The 16,708-nt window shown below is 42.4% G+C and overlaps 4 protein-coding genes across 4 annotated transcripts; 2 read left to right on the forward strand and 2 right to left on the reverse strand.

Moving 5' to 3' along the window:
- Window positions 1-2,073: 2,073 nt before the first annotated feature.
- BDR25DRAFT_228482 (uncharacterized protein) lies at window positions 2,074-2,259 on the reverse strand (the record flags this gene model as incomplete). The annotated part of the gene is made up of 1 exon (XM_033685276.1): window positions 2,074-2,259. A coding segment is annotated over one exon (186 nt), but the record flags the coding sequence as incomplete, so codon positions are not given.
- A 3,078-nt stretch (window positions 2,260-5,337) lies between these two features.
- On the forward strand, window positions 5,338-6,327 carry BDR25DRAFT_228181 (fucose-specific lectin; the record flags this gene model as incomplete). Its single annotated transcript, XM_033685268.1, has 1 exon — window positions 5,338-6,327. One exon carries the CDS (start codon window positions 5,338-5,340, stop codon window positions 6,325-6,327), a length of 990 nt encoding a protein of 329 aa, XP_033546409.1.
- Window positions 6,328-7,223: 896 nt separating this feature from the next.
- BDR25DRAFT_356298 (uncharacterized protein) lies at window positions 7,224-10,154 on the reverse strand (the record flags this gene model as incomplete). The annotated part of the gene is made up of 9 exons (XM_033695604.1): window positions 7,224-7,260; window positions 7,325-7,371; window positions 7,422-7,534; window positions 7,577-9,479; window positions 9,562-9,610; window positions 9,643-9,721; window positions 9,752-9,832; window positions 9,863-9,996; window positions 10,117-10,154. The coding sequence occupies 9 exons, from the start codon at window positions 10,152-10,154 to the stop codon at window positions 7,224-7,226; spliced, it is 2,481 nt and encodes an 826-aa protein (XP_033546410.1).
- Window positions 10,155-10,931: 777 nt separating this feature from the next.
- On the forward strand, window positions 10,932-15,220 carry BDR25DRAFT_356299 (acetyl-CoA synthetase-like protein; the record flags this gene model as incomplete). The annotated part of the gene is made up of 23 exons (XM_033695605.1): window positions 10,932-11,029; window positions 11,074-11,115; window positions 11,148-11,172; window positions 11,205-11,254; window positions 11,307-11,369; window positions 11,401-11,433; window positions 11,466-11,519; window positions 11,583-11,644; window positions 11,708-11,801; window positions 11,830-11,901; window positions 11,928-12,186; window positions 12,226-12,259; window positions 12,311-12,459; window positions 12,494-12,528; window positions 12,600-12,647; window positions 12,676-12,802; window positions 12,843-12,892; window positions 12,928-12,961; window positions 13,008-13,175; window positions 13,205-13,288; window positions 13,455-13,556; window positions 13,591-13,646; window positions 13,684-15,220. The coding sequence occupies 23 exons, from the start codon at window positions 10,932-10,934 to the stop codon at window positions 15,218-15,220; spliced, it is 3,276 nt and encodes a 1,091-aa protein (XP_033546411.1).
- Between the last annotated feature and the right edge of the window lie 1,488 nt (window positions 15,221-16,708).

Consider the following 16,708-nt stretch of genomic DNA (forward strand, 5'->3'; position numbering starts at 1 on the left):
CTAAACACACGCCTAAGATTAATAACTGCATAGATAGTAAAGAATAAAGAGTAAGTCTTAATTATTAACAGGCTAGATATCTATATAAATTACTATTAGAGCAGGCGCGCACGCATAGCGTTTAGTTTAGAGGATACTGCTAGCAGTGTAAAGGAATATTTTAGAGTAAGAACACCTAGCTAAATTAGACTAGTTTTAGTTTAAGAAGGCAGAGAACATAACAGTAGTACTTTATACTATAATTACTACTAATAAAGACTATTAGTTTATAGAGGGGGGGGTAGTGTAACAATTCTTATAAATTATTCTATCTTAGATTGCCTAGAACCTATCTAAAGGGTCCCTGTATTAGCTCTAACCCTAACTTAACCTAGCTCTAACTCTGCTCTACCCTCTGCTGTACCCCTATTCCTTTATGTATTTAGTTGCACCTTGCTCCTGTAGCTAGCTTAGTAGTTTTCTAATATCCTTTGTACAAGGTCTATAGGTGTTAATGGAAATTCCCAGGTTCTAAGTCCCCACGCCCTCCCATATGCCTCTGAGTGGATTCCCACCGCATTCGGACCCATTGTCTTGCCTGTGCCGTTACAGCCTTAGTAAAAGTAAGTAACTTAGGAGTGTAAGCAACTCGCCTGTAGTTTACGTTAATAGTATTATATATAAGTGTAAACTACTGTTATATAACTATAAGATTCTTACATAAAGCTTTTATATAGTTATAATTATAACAAAAAACATAATTTAAGCTTTATAGTGCGATTAATAAAGTTTATAGTTTATTTTACACTAACATATTCTAACTTAGCTTAAACATAATAGCTTTATAGTTTATTAGCTATATCTTTAATAACTTAAAGTAAAAAGGAAAATCTTTATTAGCAAAGCTAACTTTACTTATATATTTAGTTTCTAAGAACGCTAGTGTAACGCTTCGCATGAATTGTCCATCTCGGGTTGCCCGGAACCTATGTCCGAAGGTTCCTCGTATCGGCCCCGACCCTAACCTGGCTCCGACCCTGCCCTGTCCCCTGCTGTACCTCTATTCCCCTAAGTATTTAGTTCTACCTCCTCTGTAGCTATCTTATTAGTTTTCTAATATCCTTTGTACAAGGCCTATAGGTGTTAATAGAATTCCCAGGTTTCTAAGTCCCCACGCACTCCTATATGCCTCTAAGTGGGTTCACACCGCATTTAGATCTATTGGCTTGCCTGCGCCGTTACATAATCTATCTTACACCCCTTTTAACAACAAGCATCTTTCTAGCTTGACTGGAGAGGACTGTACACCCGCCCCGAACTAGTCAACAGAGGTAACGTCGACATAAACCCACTCCCACACCTGAGATCAATCAATTAAGCAAGCTGGCAGTTTCTGGCTTAATTAATTGCGTTTTAGTATAAGGTTTAGCTAGATTAATTAAATTAGCTTAGCAGAAAGTTACTAGCTTAATTAGTAGCTTAAGTGCTTAATTTCTAAATAAGAAAGTTATATATATTTTTTAGTGTTAAGTTTTAGCTGTTGTTCTATGTATCTAGATTGTTGTCTTTGCCTACCTACTTACTAAGCTTGTACAAAACGTCTATCTGCTTATTAGTAAGCTTTAATTAGCCTATATTATTATTATTGCTGCTACTAAAACTAGCCTATCTCTATTATTATAATAAGTGTAGTGCTGCAAGTAGCTTAGGTAATATATAGTGTTAGTAAAGCTCTAGTAGATCTCTAAGCTTACTAAAGACGCGCTTACACTTACAGCTTAAAGCTAGTATAAAGAGTATTATAAGCGCTATTTTACTAAGGTTAGGATATTAATCACGCAGCCTAAACTAGTATTATATAGAATTAGTGCCTTTGCTAATAATTAGCTTACGCTTCTACTACTTATACTTATCCTTCTTAGTATTACTACATGTAAGATTAATAATACTATTAATTATATTATTAATATTACTTAGTTTTTTTAGTGCGTGTGTGTAGCAAGGCCTTAGTAATAGTAGCAACTTGTAATCTACCTATAGTGCCTAGAAATTAAGATTATTAGATGCTAGCTAATTAAACTTTTTAGCTTATACTTAATTACAGTAGTATTTATAGTAAGGATAGAGTATTATAGTAGTATAGTAAGCTAGTAAGTTGTTAAGTTTAGTATAGTACTTGTTTACTTTAAGCAGCGCTGTGTGTAGATTAATAGGAAAATAATCTTTAAGCGCCTTATTATAAGCGTTATAGACTATACTATTATAGTAAAGAAGGCAAGCTTCTAATTAAGTAAGTAAAAACTTAAACATTAAGATTTCCTTAGTAATTACACTAAAGCTATACTTACTATGTCTTTTAAAGCGCTTTATACACTTTTTAAGTAGCCTAAAAACCTTTATATAGTTAGTAATAATAGCCTAATTAGTAGCTATAAGGCTGTCTAATCTTATCTACTATAGAGCAGTAGGCTAATCCTTGCTCTATAAGTTAGCGTAGGTATCCTCTTTTGCTATATTTTATATGTAGGTGTTTACATACATGTTAATAGCTAGCGTAAGCTTTATAGCTTACTTAAAACAGTTAAAGTATAAGTTCTAGCGTGTAACTACTAGCTTAATTAGCTGCAGTATTATAAGCTTATTATCTGTGTTATAAGGCAGCTTATAGTAAGCTGTACACTGCGCCTTCTTAAAGAGATTATACTACTGCAGTGTGTAAATATAGTTAACAATATTAAAAAGTACACCTAAAGGTCTATGCTTTTGCTACTTTTTTATAAATGCTACTTTGTTAGCAAGCTTATTAACTTTTTTATTATTATATAAGTCTATATCTCTGCTCTAGAGCAGTCTCTGCTTAATTAAATTAATTATATAAGGGCTATAGTAAAGGCGTTAGTAAATAGAATTAAATTTAAGCTTATAAGTAATTATAGTAACAGTAGTGTTATTATTAAAGGCATTATTAAAAATAAAGTAACTAAGTGTGTGCTTACTTATACTAAACTACTTTAATATTAATAATATAACCTTAGCTAGTTAATTACTAGTGTAAGCGCCTATAAGCTAAGGCAGCGTAATAGGTAGGTCTTAAAGCTTGCTATCTAAGTTAATATAGTAGGCAATAATACTAAGAAACCTGCGCTTGCTAGCTTTTATTATTTATTTGTTAAAGCTTATATTAATCCTACTAAGTAATTATAACAGCTTATAAATAACATAAGGCCTAAGCTAGTTAAATAGTTATATAACATATTAAAAGACACTTTTGTAGTTCTTCTATAGCGCTACTTTAGCAAGTAGGTTAGTAATAGTAATTAAGTGTTAAAAAGCTAGTGTTTTAAACTTAAAGATAAAGTAGTTATTTATAATAAGCTAGTTAACTATAGTAAACTTAAAGTGCTACTTACTAAAGCTGTTAATCTAATTAGCTACTACTTATAAGATAAAGACTTTTATAGTAATAAGCATGTTATAAACACTAGTAATTAGAGTTTTGCCTAGTGCTGTAAGCTTATAGCTAGGCTTCTGCTTACTAAGGTAGCACATAGCTAACAAGACTACTGCGCTTATATTATATATCCTAATACTAATATTTATAAGCTTATGCTTAAAACACTAGTAGCAAATAAAAAATATATAAGTTAGATTTTTAAAAAAAGCAACATAATAGCTATAGCAATAGATCTAACTTTACTTATATTAGTGCGTTGTAATAAGCTTTATATACAGCTTAAGATAATTTTAATTTATGCTATTATAATTATTTTTAAGATAGGTGTTAAAAGCCTTATTTACAGCATTATTAGCTACTTTAAAAGATAGAGCAAGTGTAGCTTACTTACTACTTTTAGTAGGCATAATAATAGTGTTTTTAGGCTGCAACTTGCGCAATTACAACTTAAAAGTATGTGTATATAAAGGTAGCAGAGATAGGGCAGATAGCTAAAATTAAAATAATAGTAAGTTAATTATAATAGGCTAGCTTACAGTGCTGCGCACGCGCTTTTTAGGCAAGGGAGCGCTATTAGAGATACGTTTCTTAGGCGGCATGAGGGCGACAATAGGGTGAGGTATACAGCAATAGATCTGCAACACCAGAAGTATATAGCATTATAGGTGATAGATGGAGATAGAGTATATAATATAAGACAACATGCTAGCTGCTAGTTACACAGAGTTATTAGATATTACATAATACTACATAGTAAACAATACTAAAAAAAGTTTAGTATAGAGCTTTTATAGCTATCTAAGCTGCCTTATAAGCTGCCTTATTTTTAAAATCTACTATATACTTAAGGTAATTAAGCTATTAATCTAAATTAAGCTTATAGAAAAGCTTAGCTAGATTAATTGCGTTTCTATATAAGGTTTAGCTAGATTAATTGAATTGGCTTGGCATCAATCTTCCAATCAAGCTATCAAGCTGGCTTGATTGATCTCAGGTGTGCCCACTCCTCCACCTCTCCCTTCCCTACCCTCAGATCTAAGGTCACCGTTACCAGATCTACCTTAAGGTAAGACTCAGGTGAGATATCGTAACATAATTGTAGATTTCTAGCCGTGATCGCTAGCTAAGACTAGCAATTGCGCCATATCTTTCCGGGATTGTCACGTGACTTCCCTGGTCCGGGCCCGCGCCAGGGTCGGACCATCCTTCTTCTGTGGGGTTGGCGGCGCGGCATGTACCTCGTCCTGTTAGTGGTCGTAACGGCTTGTCGCGCGAGAGGTATTAATGAGAGGGGGGTTGGATAGAGTTGACATTAATGTGGGACAAACAATGTGAGGCGTTGATGCAGCTGGAAACAGAGGTACCTGCAATTCTATACAAGATTATAGGTCTAGGCGTATTTTTGTCATTTGGGAGGCCTGACAGATAACCCTGGTAGGACCCCTGCAGTGCGCGGGCCATGTACATTACATATGCCTGATGCTATAGTATACATATCTCAGCTCGCTCCTTGGCATCACTTATCTTAGGCTTGGTCATCTCTGAGCTTAGCAGCACAGCGAATCGCAGGACACATCACCCGCCCCGGTTTTACTTATTGGTGATCTTCGGGATCTGTAGGCTTAAACTGCATGCGAGCTCTGGTTTCTTTGTCACATAACTACACCCAATAACGCGCAAAAGAAAGGGTTCCAAAGGGAATAGAGTTTGAGCCTGGGGCTTCAGCTAAGGGTAATCCCATTCAGCTTGGAACGCCTTCGTTCAGCAATGCAAACCTTTGAGCATTTAAGATATAATATGAACGCTAGCTGTCCCGCCTACACGGCCAAGTCGTATCTATTTATTGTCCTATCGAAGAAACTACATTCGAATCAAACGCTTGAACAACGACATCACTCATTAAGATGTCTACACATTGGAAGAGCTTGGGCGTAAAAATCCACGGACCCCCCGTAGTAGTCTCCGGTGACGACAACCGCATCGATATCTTCTACCAAGGCTCCGACATGAAAATATATCACAAGTGGCGCGTCAACAACGTGTGGTATCCTATTGGAGAGCCCGCCGTGAAGAGAGGTGACGAAGCTGGCAACGGTATTTCGGCCGTCGCCAGAGGACCTCGCTCCTTCGATATCTTTGCGCGTTCCCAAGGCACTATCTGGCACTTGCAATGCGAGAATGACATCTGGAAAAGCTGGGAGTCTCTCGAGGGTAATGCAGTGGACAAACCTGTTGTGGTTTCGTGGGGCACCAAACGGCTCGATGTATTCGCTGTATTTGCCGACCAGAATGTATGGCATAGAGCATGGAATGGAGATGAATGGCAACCTTGGGAGTCCATTGGAGGCAATGTCATTGGTCAACCCGGCGTAGCTGCTTGGGGTCCGAACCGTTTGGATGTCTCTGTCCATGGCCTCGATAATCAGGTTCACCACAAATCGTGGGATGGTAGCAACTGGATCCCTTCCCAGACCGGATTCGGCCCTCTCAGCGGAAAGATCAAGGGAAACTTGCTCGAAATCGCCGATATGCCGGGCCGACTTGCCCTCTATTGCTTGGGCTTTAACAGCCCACACGGCGTTTTCACCAAGACATTCGGAGGTGGGACTTGGCATCCCCCTTCGAACACATGGATCCCATTGGGAGGACAATGTGTTGATAGTGGACCACACGGAGTCTCTGCCAAAGAAGGCCTTCTGGATTTGGTCATACGGGGTCCCGACAATTCTATATGGCATAAGGGGTACAACGGTGTAAATTGGGTGCCAGGTGGCGAGAGCTGGACCTCATTGGGAGGATCGATGAGCAGCCCACCAGTGCTAAGTCCCAATGGTTCAATTAGGCTCGAGGTATTTGCGCGTGGAACGAATGGAGATTTAATGCATTATAGCTAGGTGAAATGAGCCACCGAGGGTCTCGAGTATGCCTTCAAATTTCGTCAGTAGTTAAGCTCATTCCTATAGCTATAGCGTATTGCTAAGAGAGTATCGCGTCTTATTTAATAGCACGAAGCGCAAGATGTAATTAAGCCTCTTTTAGTTCTAGTAGCTTATTCTATTGCTAAGACTTCGCGATTATACTATCGTTGATGGTACATTTTAGTAGGGTCTTGGCATAGTGATTAGCTTGCCCGTGAGGTACGTTATGCAATTTAGCTTGGTGAGGCAGGGTTGCAAAGTAAAAGCAGTTTCTAACACTTGAAAGAACAGTTGACGACGTAATCAACATTGGTGTATTTTTTAAGCTATAAACTATATCTTAGAGAGAGATATACAGTGCGTGTGAAGACAAGCACTGTCTCTACTACCGTATCTGTGTCAGATTGAAGCACTGTTTCTGGGCTTCCTGAGATGAATGATGGGTTTTGGATATGATGTATGGGATGATGATTGATTGTATTGATTGATCGATATTTTTTTTTTTTGTCTGCTCTGCTCGTGTTGCTCGGCTTTGTTTTCCGGTCCGAGTCCCTCGCGCACTAGCCCTATGCGCGACCAGCTTGCAACATGCTGCAATTTGTTGCAAAATATTGCAAAATGCTGCAACATGCTGCAATTTGTTGCAAAATATTGCAAAATGCTGCAACATGCTGCAATTTGTTGCAAAATATTGCAAAATGCAGCAACATGCTGCAATTTGTTGCAAAATATTGCAAAATGCTGCAACATGCAGCAATTTGCAGCAACATACTGTTCGAGCTTATTGCTCGTACTATGCAGCAGCTTTCGCCCAGCGTTCCTCCTGTCTTGACAGTAGGTGCGCATATCTGACACTTAGATAATTTTGCAGGTTAGGCGAGATTTGTGCGACTAGGCGCACTGACCATGCTGGGTCGGCTTGGCAAACCGACCAGGTCAGCCCACCTGTAGTCTCTAAAAAAAACAGTTGCACAAAGATGAACTGTTTATACACCTAGCGATGATGATATTGAGGAATGTCTAGTGTCCCCGAGGTCAATACCTGTTTCGGCTTGAAAGATATAACAAACAGCCTGCGAGTAGAGTAGATCGGGCGAGTGTATAACATCCCGCAAGAATGAACGGGCGTGGATTGGACGTATGGAGCGGAAGAGCGCGGGTTTATTGTTTTGGCAAGCTTCGCCTCAGATCCGTACCTCGATCCCTTGCAATTGTCCGTGCTCACGCCACTTTTCCAACACTTCAACAAAATCTTCAATTCCCCGCCCCCAAAGCCCAGATCGCGCCATCAACATTTGCCTCTCGGGAGGCGCCCGATCGATTCCCCCTTCAGCATTGAAGTAGCCAGGAGTACAGCCGGCCGCAGCAGCCATTGGTACAGAGTGTATGAGCACTCGCATAGCCCAGTTCTCTGCAGCCTCAGCGGTGGGCGCTACTGCAAAGGCGCTATCGCCAGCAATGCGCGTTGCTTCTCTGTAGATGTATGCAGAGTGTTTTGCAAGCGAATCGACGGTGAAGAGGTAGTTTGGGCTATTCGACGATTGCCACAACCCACAAATGAAAAGGTTGGGAAAGTCGTGATCGAGTACCCCATGCTGAGTCGACGGTCCTTGTTGCCCCCACCTCTCGCTCATCGAGATACCATCGCAGCCGATGATAATTGCGTTGGCATTTTGAGCGGGAGACACCATGAAGGGAAGTCGAAAACCCGTAGCGCAGACAATGATATCAACAGGATAAGCCCGGCCGGCCACGACTATCGAATCGGAGGTAATGCGATCCGGTCCTTTGCCATCAGTGTCAATGAGCGTGACGTTGGGCCGATTGAATGTAGGCAGATATTCGTCGTGGAACGCAGGTCGCTTGCACCAGGTCGGATACCACGCTTGGAGCTTTTTGGCAACCAAGGGGTCCTTGACGGTTTCTTCTACTCTCCGGCGGATGCGCTCCTGTCGCGGTAGGTCCAGTGAGTGCAATTTCCCCATGTACTCTGGAAGATCTTCCATCGATTTCGGTCCAGCTTGGTTACCGGCAACAGCTACCATGCCGATGGCAGTTGTCCAGGCGTCATCAGCCATGTTGATTTCAGGTTGCTTGTCGGTAGTAAAGTGCTGATGAAAGTTTCTCAAACGCTCTCGCTGCCATCCTGTCGATGTAGCAACGCTCCGATAGAACCATTCCGAATCAGTCTCGCGCTGATCACGACGATCCACCCCGGAAGGAGTACGCTGGACAACATAAACATGTTCCGCCCATTGCGCGAGCTTCGGTATAATTTGGACCGCTGTCGCGCCAGTGCCAATGACAGCAACTCTCTTTCCTTCGAGCTTTGTCAAAGATGAATCCTCCGGTGAGCCACCAGTCAGGCCATAGTTCCAGCGGGCTGAGTGAAAGATTTTACCCTTGTAGTCCAAGATTCCCGGGATGCCTGGTAGCTTTGGCCAATTGAGTGCACCATTGACGGTAGCCACGAAACGCGCGCGGATACTCAGTGTCTGCGGTGCCTCATGCTTGCGCTGCTGCACGAGACTCACCAGCCATTCCTTTGCGCCCTCATCCCACACAAGTCTCTCGGCTTTGGTCTGCCAAACGGCGCTCTCGGCTAGACTCCACTTATTCGCAAGGAGCTCGGCATAAGTGCGTATCTCTTCGCCGGAAGAATAGCGATGTTTCGGTACATAGCCTGTCTCTTCCAGCAACGGGAGATAACTGTAGCTCTCGATGTCACAAAAAAGTCCAGGGTAGCGATTCCAGTACCATGTGCCACCGAACCCGGTCGCGGTGTCGATAATGCGAATATTGCCCGCGGGAATCCCAGCTTCAATCATGCGTATTCCATACAAGAGACCTCCTAAACCGGCACCCAGAATGAGGAATTGACACTGGCCTTCCGGAAACATCTCGGTGACCCTTTTAACTGGTGGCACACCACTCCACGGATCTTCCATGAATGAGCGGAATTTATCGGAGCGAGAGATGTCAATGAATTGATCATTGCCGTCGTCGCGGAGACGTTTCATTCGCTCTTCACTATAGCGCTGTTGGATCTGCGCTGCATTGTGGCCAGTTCGATCCTCGGCTTGAATGGCTTGAGTAGAAAGTGTCATCTCGGCCATGATTGAAGTGGTCTTCGTCAGGACAGCCCTCGCGGACTGTAAAGGTACAAGTTTATGGTGCGTAAAGAGTAGATTTGGTGGGTTGATAGATCACGAAAGTGAGAAGCCTGGAGTATGCGCGGCCTTGTTGGGTTACCACTTCTCTTCTCGAAGAATCCGCAGCTTAGAACCCTACACAAGCGTGATTGGTGGTAGTGCTTCGAAGTCCGAGACCATGCACTCAAGGGGCAACCTTTCTATTGGAAATTCTGGGCCTCATGCACGCATTACCATGTCTCAATGACTCCATGGTCTCTCATCCCTTTCTATGGAGGTTGAAGTAAGCGTCGGTCCGGGCGGCAGAGCCCCACACGTTAATGCATGGACTTCGAGTTTTCATTGGCTTCTGAATCCACGCGTGTGATTCGCAAGACGACGGTGAGTGGGAAAAAGAGGTTTCGATATTGCGGCGTAGTCCAGGTTTGGCTGGTATGCAGCCTTTTCGTCCCTGTCATTATTGCGGCGTAGTCCGACGCCCCGTATGGACTTCCTAGACTCATGCAAGGCGGTTTAAATATTAATAAATATTACAAAATAGATCAAACTAATTATAGCTGCAATTAAAGCTGGCCTCTCTTATTCATTTTTATATTGCGGCGTAGTTCAGCACGATAATGTTGTCACAATTTCCCGTACATTCCGTGGCATATTCTGTGCTAATGTGGCGCAAAAAATGCAACATAACCCGCATCTATTGTATGCAAAAATCGGGGCATTTCTTAGCGTACCTTAGATCTTTTTTTCCCCTACTAAAATTGTATAGGGTAATTAAATTTTAACAGAATTCTAGATATATTAACAAATTCTTTCTAGGAACATTGTTAGTAGGTTAAAGCCTTAAGTTTATATAGAGATACTATTTATAGCGCTTTTTTTTTAGAGTAATAAGACAATAATAGGCCTAATTAGAGGGCTAGAGCAGCCCTAGCCCCCTAGATAGATTAGATTAACCTAGAGAGCAACCTACTAGCCTATTCTACGCAGGCAAGGGCGCAGGGCCTGTTAGAGAAGCCTAAGGAGCCTGCTAGTAGTAATAAATAGAAGCTAGCGCGTTGTTAGTTAATCTAGTAATAAAAGCAAGTAAAAGAAGCTTACTGTATCTTAGCGCTTATAAAAAGCAAGCTTCCCTTTAAGAAAGTAGTAAAAGCTACTAAAAAATCTGCTCCTCCTGCTCTAGCACAGCAAGAAGCTGTTTCTGTGGGTCCTGTGCGTTGTCCTAAGCCTGATACGCTAGAGATGCTATAGGCGCAATACATTATAACCTAACGCGCTGTTACTCTTAAAAAAGTTAGTATACGCGCTCCTCTATGCAAACTAAAAGCTTTAACTTACCTAGGGCAGTTCTATTAGGTTTTTATTAATTATAGTAGATCCTGTTAAAATTTTAATCTTACATATAATTTTAGTAGGGGGAAAAAATTCCGGATGGCAGTGGCAAGAAATGCCCCGATTTTTGCATATAATAGATGTAGGGGCTGTCTGGACTCCTGTGGCACATCTGCCGCTAACTTCAAATCAAGAAAGTAACATATCATTGCTCCTGCCTCATCCTACTTACAATCACAAGCGATAACCATTTGATAGGGCAATCCGTCGGGTTTCAAATCAAGTGATAACCCAATGCGCACATGCGGCGTGCAGCAACTACATCAACACGCCTTCCAAGGTTGGATGCAGCATGGATCATCGGACTCCGAGACCGTACGAAGGAAGCGGCGCCTTGTCGTTCTTATCGTCCTCCGGTTGAGGTGATACGTCGTAATCGCAAGTTACGTGAATTGATCGATCTTTCCGAGGTAGAGATGGCCGATTCGGCGCTAACTCTATGACACGATCATCCGAAGGCTCAACACGATCGCCGTTGTTGAGGGAGTGCTGCGACTCGGATGATGAGTTCACACGCGTTGGCTTCGACGCCGACAGCTGAGTACGCGTGTAACCCCAGCAGGCCCTGAATAGCGGTGGAACGGAGGGCAAACAAGCAGCAATCATTACGAAATCATTCTCAATGCTGTTCCACAGTGCAATCTTGAGCGCTTTAGTATAAAGCTCCTATAGAGTTGGTTTGCCGAGAAGTGCGGTATTCGATGAGACCTTCACTACTGCGAAAGCAAAGGCGCTGCATTCCGTGAGGAGTTGTGTGAAGATCGGGAATCATTTACTCACGCTACACCCAAACCCATGAATCCCATCGTGCTGAGCCTTTTCCATAGCGGAAGCCGGAGATTCCAGATTACGAATCCTGGATAGACAGCAAATACAAGATCCAGGAAAGCCGATGAAGCTTTACACAGAGTCAGCACGATGCACTTGCTCAGACGAGGCACTTACAGCTTCCAAATAGAGAGTACCCGATCTGGACATTACGGGGCCAGCACTTGGTTTGTGGATACTTGTACGGGTCCCATTGCCCTGCAACAGGGTTGCATTGAACGAAACATATGACGAAGCCCACAATGCACAAGGCAAAGAGACCAATTGCCAGAGACATAATGGTTCTTCGTACCAAGGGCTCCGGTCGAAAGATGCGCACAAGAAGGAATGCTACGCCGACCTTAGGGAGGGTTACACTCAGAAATGCCCAGGAGTCTGTGAAGAGGCTCCAGAAGGTTGCGCTGGGTACGGTTTGGGGAAGAATATCAACACGGACTCGAGGGTTGAGCTGAGCGCAAGCTGGAATGTAACCATACGAACCACGTCAAACACCTGTATGAATTAGTGTCAATTCATCTCTCATAACCTCGAAGACACAAGTGGGCAGCCGACCCAAGAGATCTAAATGATCAGATCCTCCCATCCAAAAGGGGCTTCGGTAAAGAAGATACGTGAGACAGTCCGCATGCCAAAAATGACTGTAGCAATCGCGAAAAATGGCCATGATGCTGCTGTGGCTTGGTCGATAAATCGGTGGAGGCTCTGGAATTGGACATCCATTTTAGGGGGGAGGGGCGAGGTTGGATTAAGGAGCGAGAATTGAAGTGTGGAAGACAGAGGAGTTGGAAGAAAAGGCCTTGAGACGACTGTTGAGTTATAAGCACGAGTTATAAACAAAGCGTCAAGGACGATACAGTCGGCGCGCTAACACCGGGGAAGAACCATGGATAAACCTACTCCACAGACTCTCACCGAAATACCATCGCTGTAAAATAACGCTGAGAAGAGAAACCAGGTACCGGTCCAGTCCCCATTGCTCCCAGGAAATGCAGGTATTTAATTGCATACGTGCATTAACCTGTTACTCGATTGGTCTTGGCTACGCCGCAACGTATCGACAATGCTGCGCCGTAGCCCCCAAGGTATGAGTCCAACCCTTGCCCCGCGGCCAAATCTTCACAGTCGCCCCAATCAAGCCCAGATATAGGCGCCTGGATCTGCGGCCGGACAAGGTGCTGTGGCCACCTGCTCGCAGACAATCCTTGAGTGGCTGTCTGCACGATCCTACAAGACTGCCATACGTGACGAGCAATTCAAACAAGTTTTACTGCAAGGGCGATTGATAAGTCTGGCTCAATCAATTTTAGAACTCCAGTGGCCCAGGATGAACCTGGCGTGTCACTGCGTCAGTATCTATCAGCCGGACCGAGTTGCAACCCAAAACGTTGGTGTATCCCCCAGGGCTTCCAACGAGGCGTAGTACTGTACGATTGGGCGATTTTGAGGCCTGTACGGGTGAGATTTTGTGTACGTTCGTACGACAGGGAGGAGGAGAGGTAGGTGTACGTATCGTAACTGTTACGGCTCACGTGATCTGTACGAGTAGTACGATTCGATTAAAGTACGCCGTACTCTAGTTGAAACAGCTAAGACTATGGGTCTCTAGAGACGCAAGATTAAGGTCTAATTAACTATAAAATAACTAGTTCTCCCTAGTAACAAGAGCAGATAGGACTAGATGAGGCCTGTAAGGCGGCAAGAGGCGTGGATAGATAACTCTGGAATAGAAAATAGTCTGTAATAGGCATTTTTGAGACATCCGTACTACGTACCGTACCTAGGGCATCATTAATCGTACGGTACGGCTCACGAACTCGGTACGTTCGTACTGAACACGTGACCGTTACGGCTCACTTTGTACGGACCGTAGTACGGCCCGTTGGAAGCCCTGAGTATCCCCGTTCCGCCTCGCCACCATTCAAATATGTGAAATAAAAATGCCCGGTATCTTGTAATTAACCAGCAACGTCCAAAAAGCCTTCGGAAATCTGATTTTTCAGCCAGAAATGGAAGGCTTCGATGCCGCGACGCGCCTAGAAGACGTGCTCAGCACTTGCGCCAACAAAACTACTGGCGTCTATATCTACACGACAGAGAGTGCCCCGCCAAAATATCTGACCTATCGAGCCCTCCAGGATGAAGTAAACCTCAAAGCGAATCAGCTTCTGCACTACCACGGACTCACCAGGGGAGGGATCGTGTTGGTCCACTTCCACACCCATCGCGAGAACATGGTCTGGTTCTGGGCTACCTTATTCGCCGGATGCGTTCCGACGATGTCCACACCATTCGTTGGCAATCCAGAAGGCCGCGAATCTCACCTGGCCCACCTTCACAAATTGCTCCTCGATCCCCTTTTTGCCACCTCCCAGCAACTTTTGAGCGCCGAATTCTCCAAGAACAGTCTCCTACGATGTGTTACCGTTGAGCAGCTCGAGAAGAATTGCTCCGAACCCAAACTCATTCATGATAGCGGCTCAGAGGGACAAGTTTCTGAAGCTAAAGTGCTATTGGGCGGGGTTGCTGCACTCATGCTCACTTCTGGAAGTACGGGTGCAGCCAAAGCAGTTCCCCTGACCCACGAACAAATTCTGACTGCATGTTCCGGAAAGCTGAGGCACTTACCTCTAGCTACCGACGCGACCGTTCTCAATTGGGTTGGACTGGATCACGTGGGCAGCCTGACAGAGCTCCATTTGACTGCTTTGGTGGCGGGATGTGATCAAGTACATGTTCCTGCAACCGAGGTAATCGCGGATGCGCTGGTTCTGCTACGACTATTGTCCAAGCACAAAGTTTCACGAACATTTGCCCCCCATTTCTTGCTAGCACGGCTCGAAATGCTCCTGAGGGCCGAACCTCCGCCGAACACACGCGAAATTAACCTGCATGGCCTCCTCCACTTGATCTCTGGCGGCGAGCCTAACACTGTTGAGATTTGCGCGAGATTATCCGATCAACTCCAAAAGCTGGGAGCACCCAACAGGAACACAATCACACCCGGTTTTGGTATGACTGAAACGTGCGCCGGATCAATCTACAGTATTAACTGCCCTGATGTCGACATACAAGCTCAAACTGAATTCACTGCGCTGGGAACTTGTATACCTGGCATTGAAATGCGCGTCAGAGACTGCGGACTTGAAGTGAGGGGTCGGATCGTATTCCGAGGATACTTTAACAACCTCAATGCCACCCAAAAGGCCTTCACCGATGACGGTTGGTTCCGAACAGGCGACGCTGCCACAATCGACGCTTCCGGCACTCTCCGGCTTGTTGGACGATCGAAGGACTTGGTCATCGTTAACGGGGTAAAGCATGTACCACAAACGCTGGAGTCCGCTATCAACCAAGCAAACATCTCAGGCGTGGCCGCATCTGAGATAGTATGCTTCGCGCAGGGCTTCCAACGAGGCGTAGTACTGTACGATTGGGCGATTTTGAGGCCTGTACGGGTGAGATTTTGGGTACGTTCGTACGGCAGGGAGGAGGAGAGGTAGGTGTACGTATTGTAACTGTTACAGCTCACGTGATCTGTACAAGTAGTACAATTTAATTAAAGTACACTGTACTTTAGTTAAAACAGCTAAGATTATAAGTTTCTAGAGACACAAGATTAAGGTCTAATTAACTATAAAATAACTAATTCTTTTTAGTAATAAGAGCAGAGAGGTCTAAAAGCTTACTGCTTACTACCTTATACTATAGCTAGTTCTTTTAGTGTTAAATAGCCTTAATTATTACACTTTTTAGTAAGCCTTAATTATTAGTTACTATATAACTAGCTGCGCTAAAACACCTTTTACACTTATAACTAGTAGCTAGGATAGTAAGGAAATTAAGAGTAATCTTAAAAAGAATAAGATAAGCTGTTTTACCTTTAGTAAGCTACTATTATAGAGGTTCTTTATGTAGTAAGAGGTAATCTTTATAGTAATTAGCTTTTATAAAGTTATAGTAAAGCTATAGCTTATTTAACACTTTCTTACACTTATATAAGCTCTAATTTATTATAAGAAAGAAGTTAATAAAGTAGTAAGCTTTATAATTATTATTATAATAGTTACTACTTAGCAGCTTATAATGCCTAAAAGATAATAGCTTATTTTTAACTTCATGCTTATTTTTAGTATTTAAATACTAGTTAAAGATTATTTTTATTAACTTAGTTACTTTATCTACTTAGCTTTTATAATGCTGCTAGTAATCTTAAAACTAAAGTAAGCATAATTAAAAGTTAAAAATAGTAGTAACTATATAGTATAAAACTAGTAAATTAAGAATTAGTTTACTTTAGTAAGTAGTAAGCTTTTAATAGCTAAACTTAATAGTGTTTTTAAAGTATAAGTTACTTAGCTTATTAGTAGTAATTATTTTTATTTAATTAAAGTTAATTTAAAGGCACTAAAGCTTTATTATAGTTCTTTATAGTAAGCTAAATAAGCTTTAGCCCTTAAGTTTTTTTATTATTTAATAAAACTTTTTTAAAAAGTCTTTAAAGTGCTTAATTTTATTTTAATTATTTTTAGTAATAAAATTTACTAAAGTAATAAAGCTAGCTTATTAAGTTTTTTTATTAGTATTAAAAGAGCTTTTTTATTAGTATTAAAAGTAACTAATAACCTTTTTAAGCTTATAATAGTGTAATAGCATAAAGTAAACTAAGTGCTAGCATACTTTACTATTACACACTAGATTAAGTGTACTAAACTACTAAATTAAGTTTTTTTTTTATAATATTAATTTAAAAAGTCTTAAAAAGCCTTATATACTTATGTAATGCTAGTACACTATTTATAAAGTTATAGAGTTATCTAATAACTTTACACTTTCTATATAGCTGTGAGAGGTATCGAGCAGGAAACACAGGTCACAGAGAGGGAATGCAGGATAGGGGGGGTAACGAGAGTAAACCTTAGGGTCGGAGGCAGAGGTACGGAGGCCGAGGAGCCTATATACCCCGTGCCAAGCCCTTAGGGTACTCAGGG

The sequence above is a fragment of the Lindgomyces ingoldianus genome (genome assembly GCF_010093535.1).
Source record: "Lindgomyces ingoldianus strain ATCC 200398 unplaced genomic scaffold BDR25scaffold_20, whole genome shotgun sequence".
NCBI classification, from domain to species: Eukaryota; Fungi; Ascomycota; class Dothideomycetes; order Pleosporales; family Lindgomycetaceae; genus Lindgomyces; species Lindgomyces ingoldianus.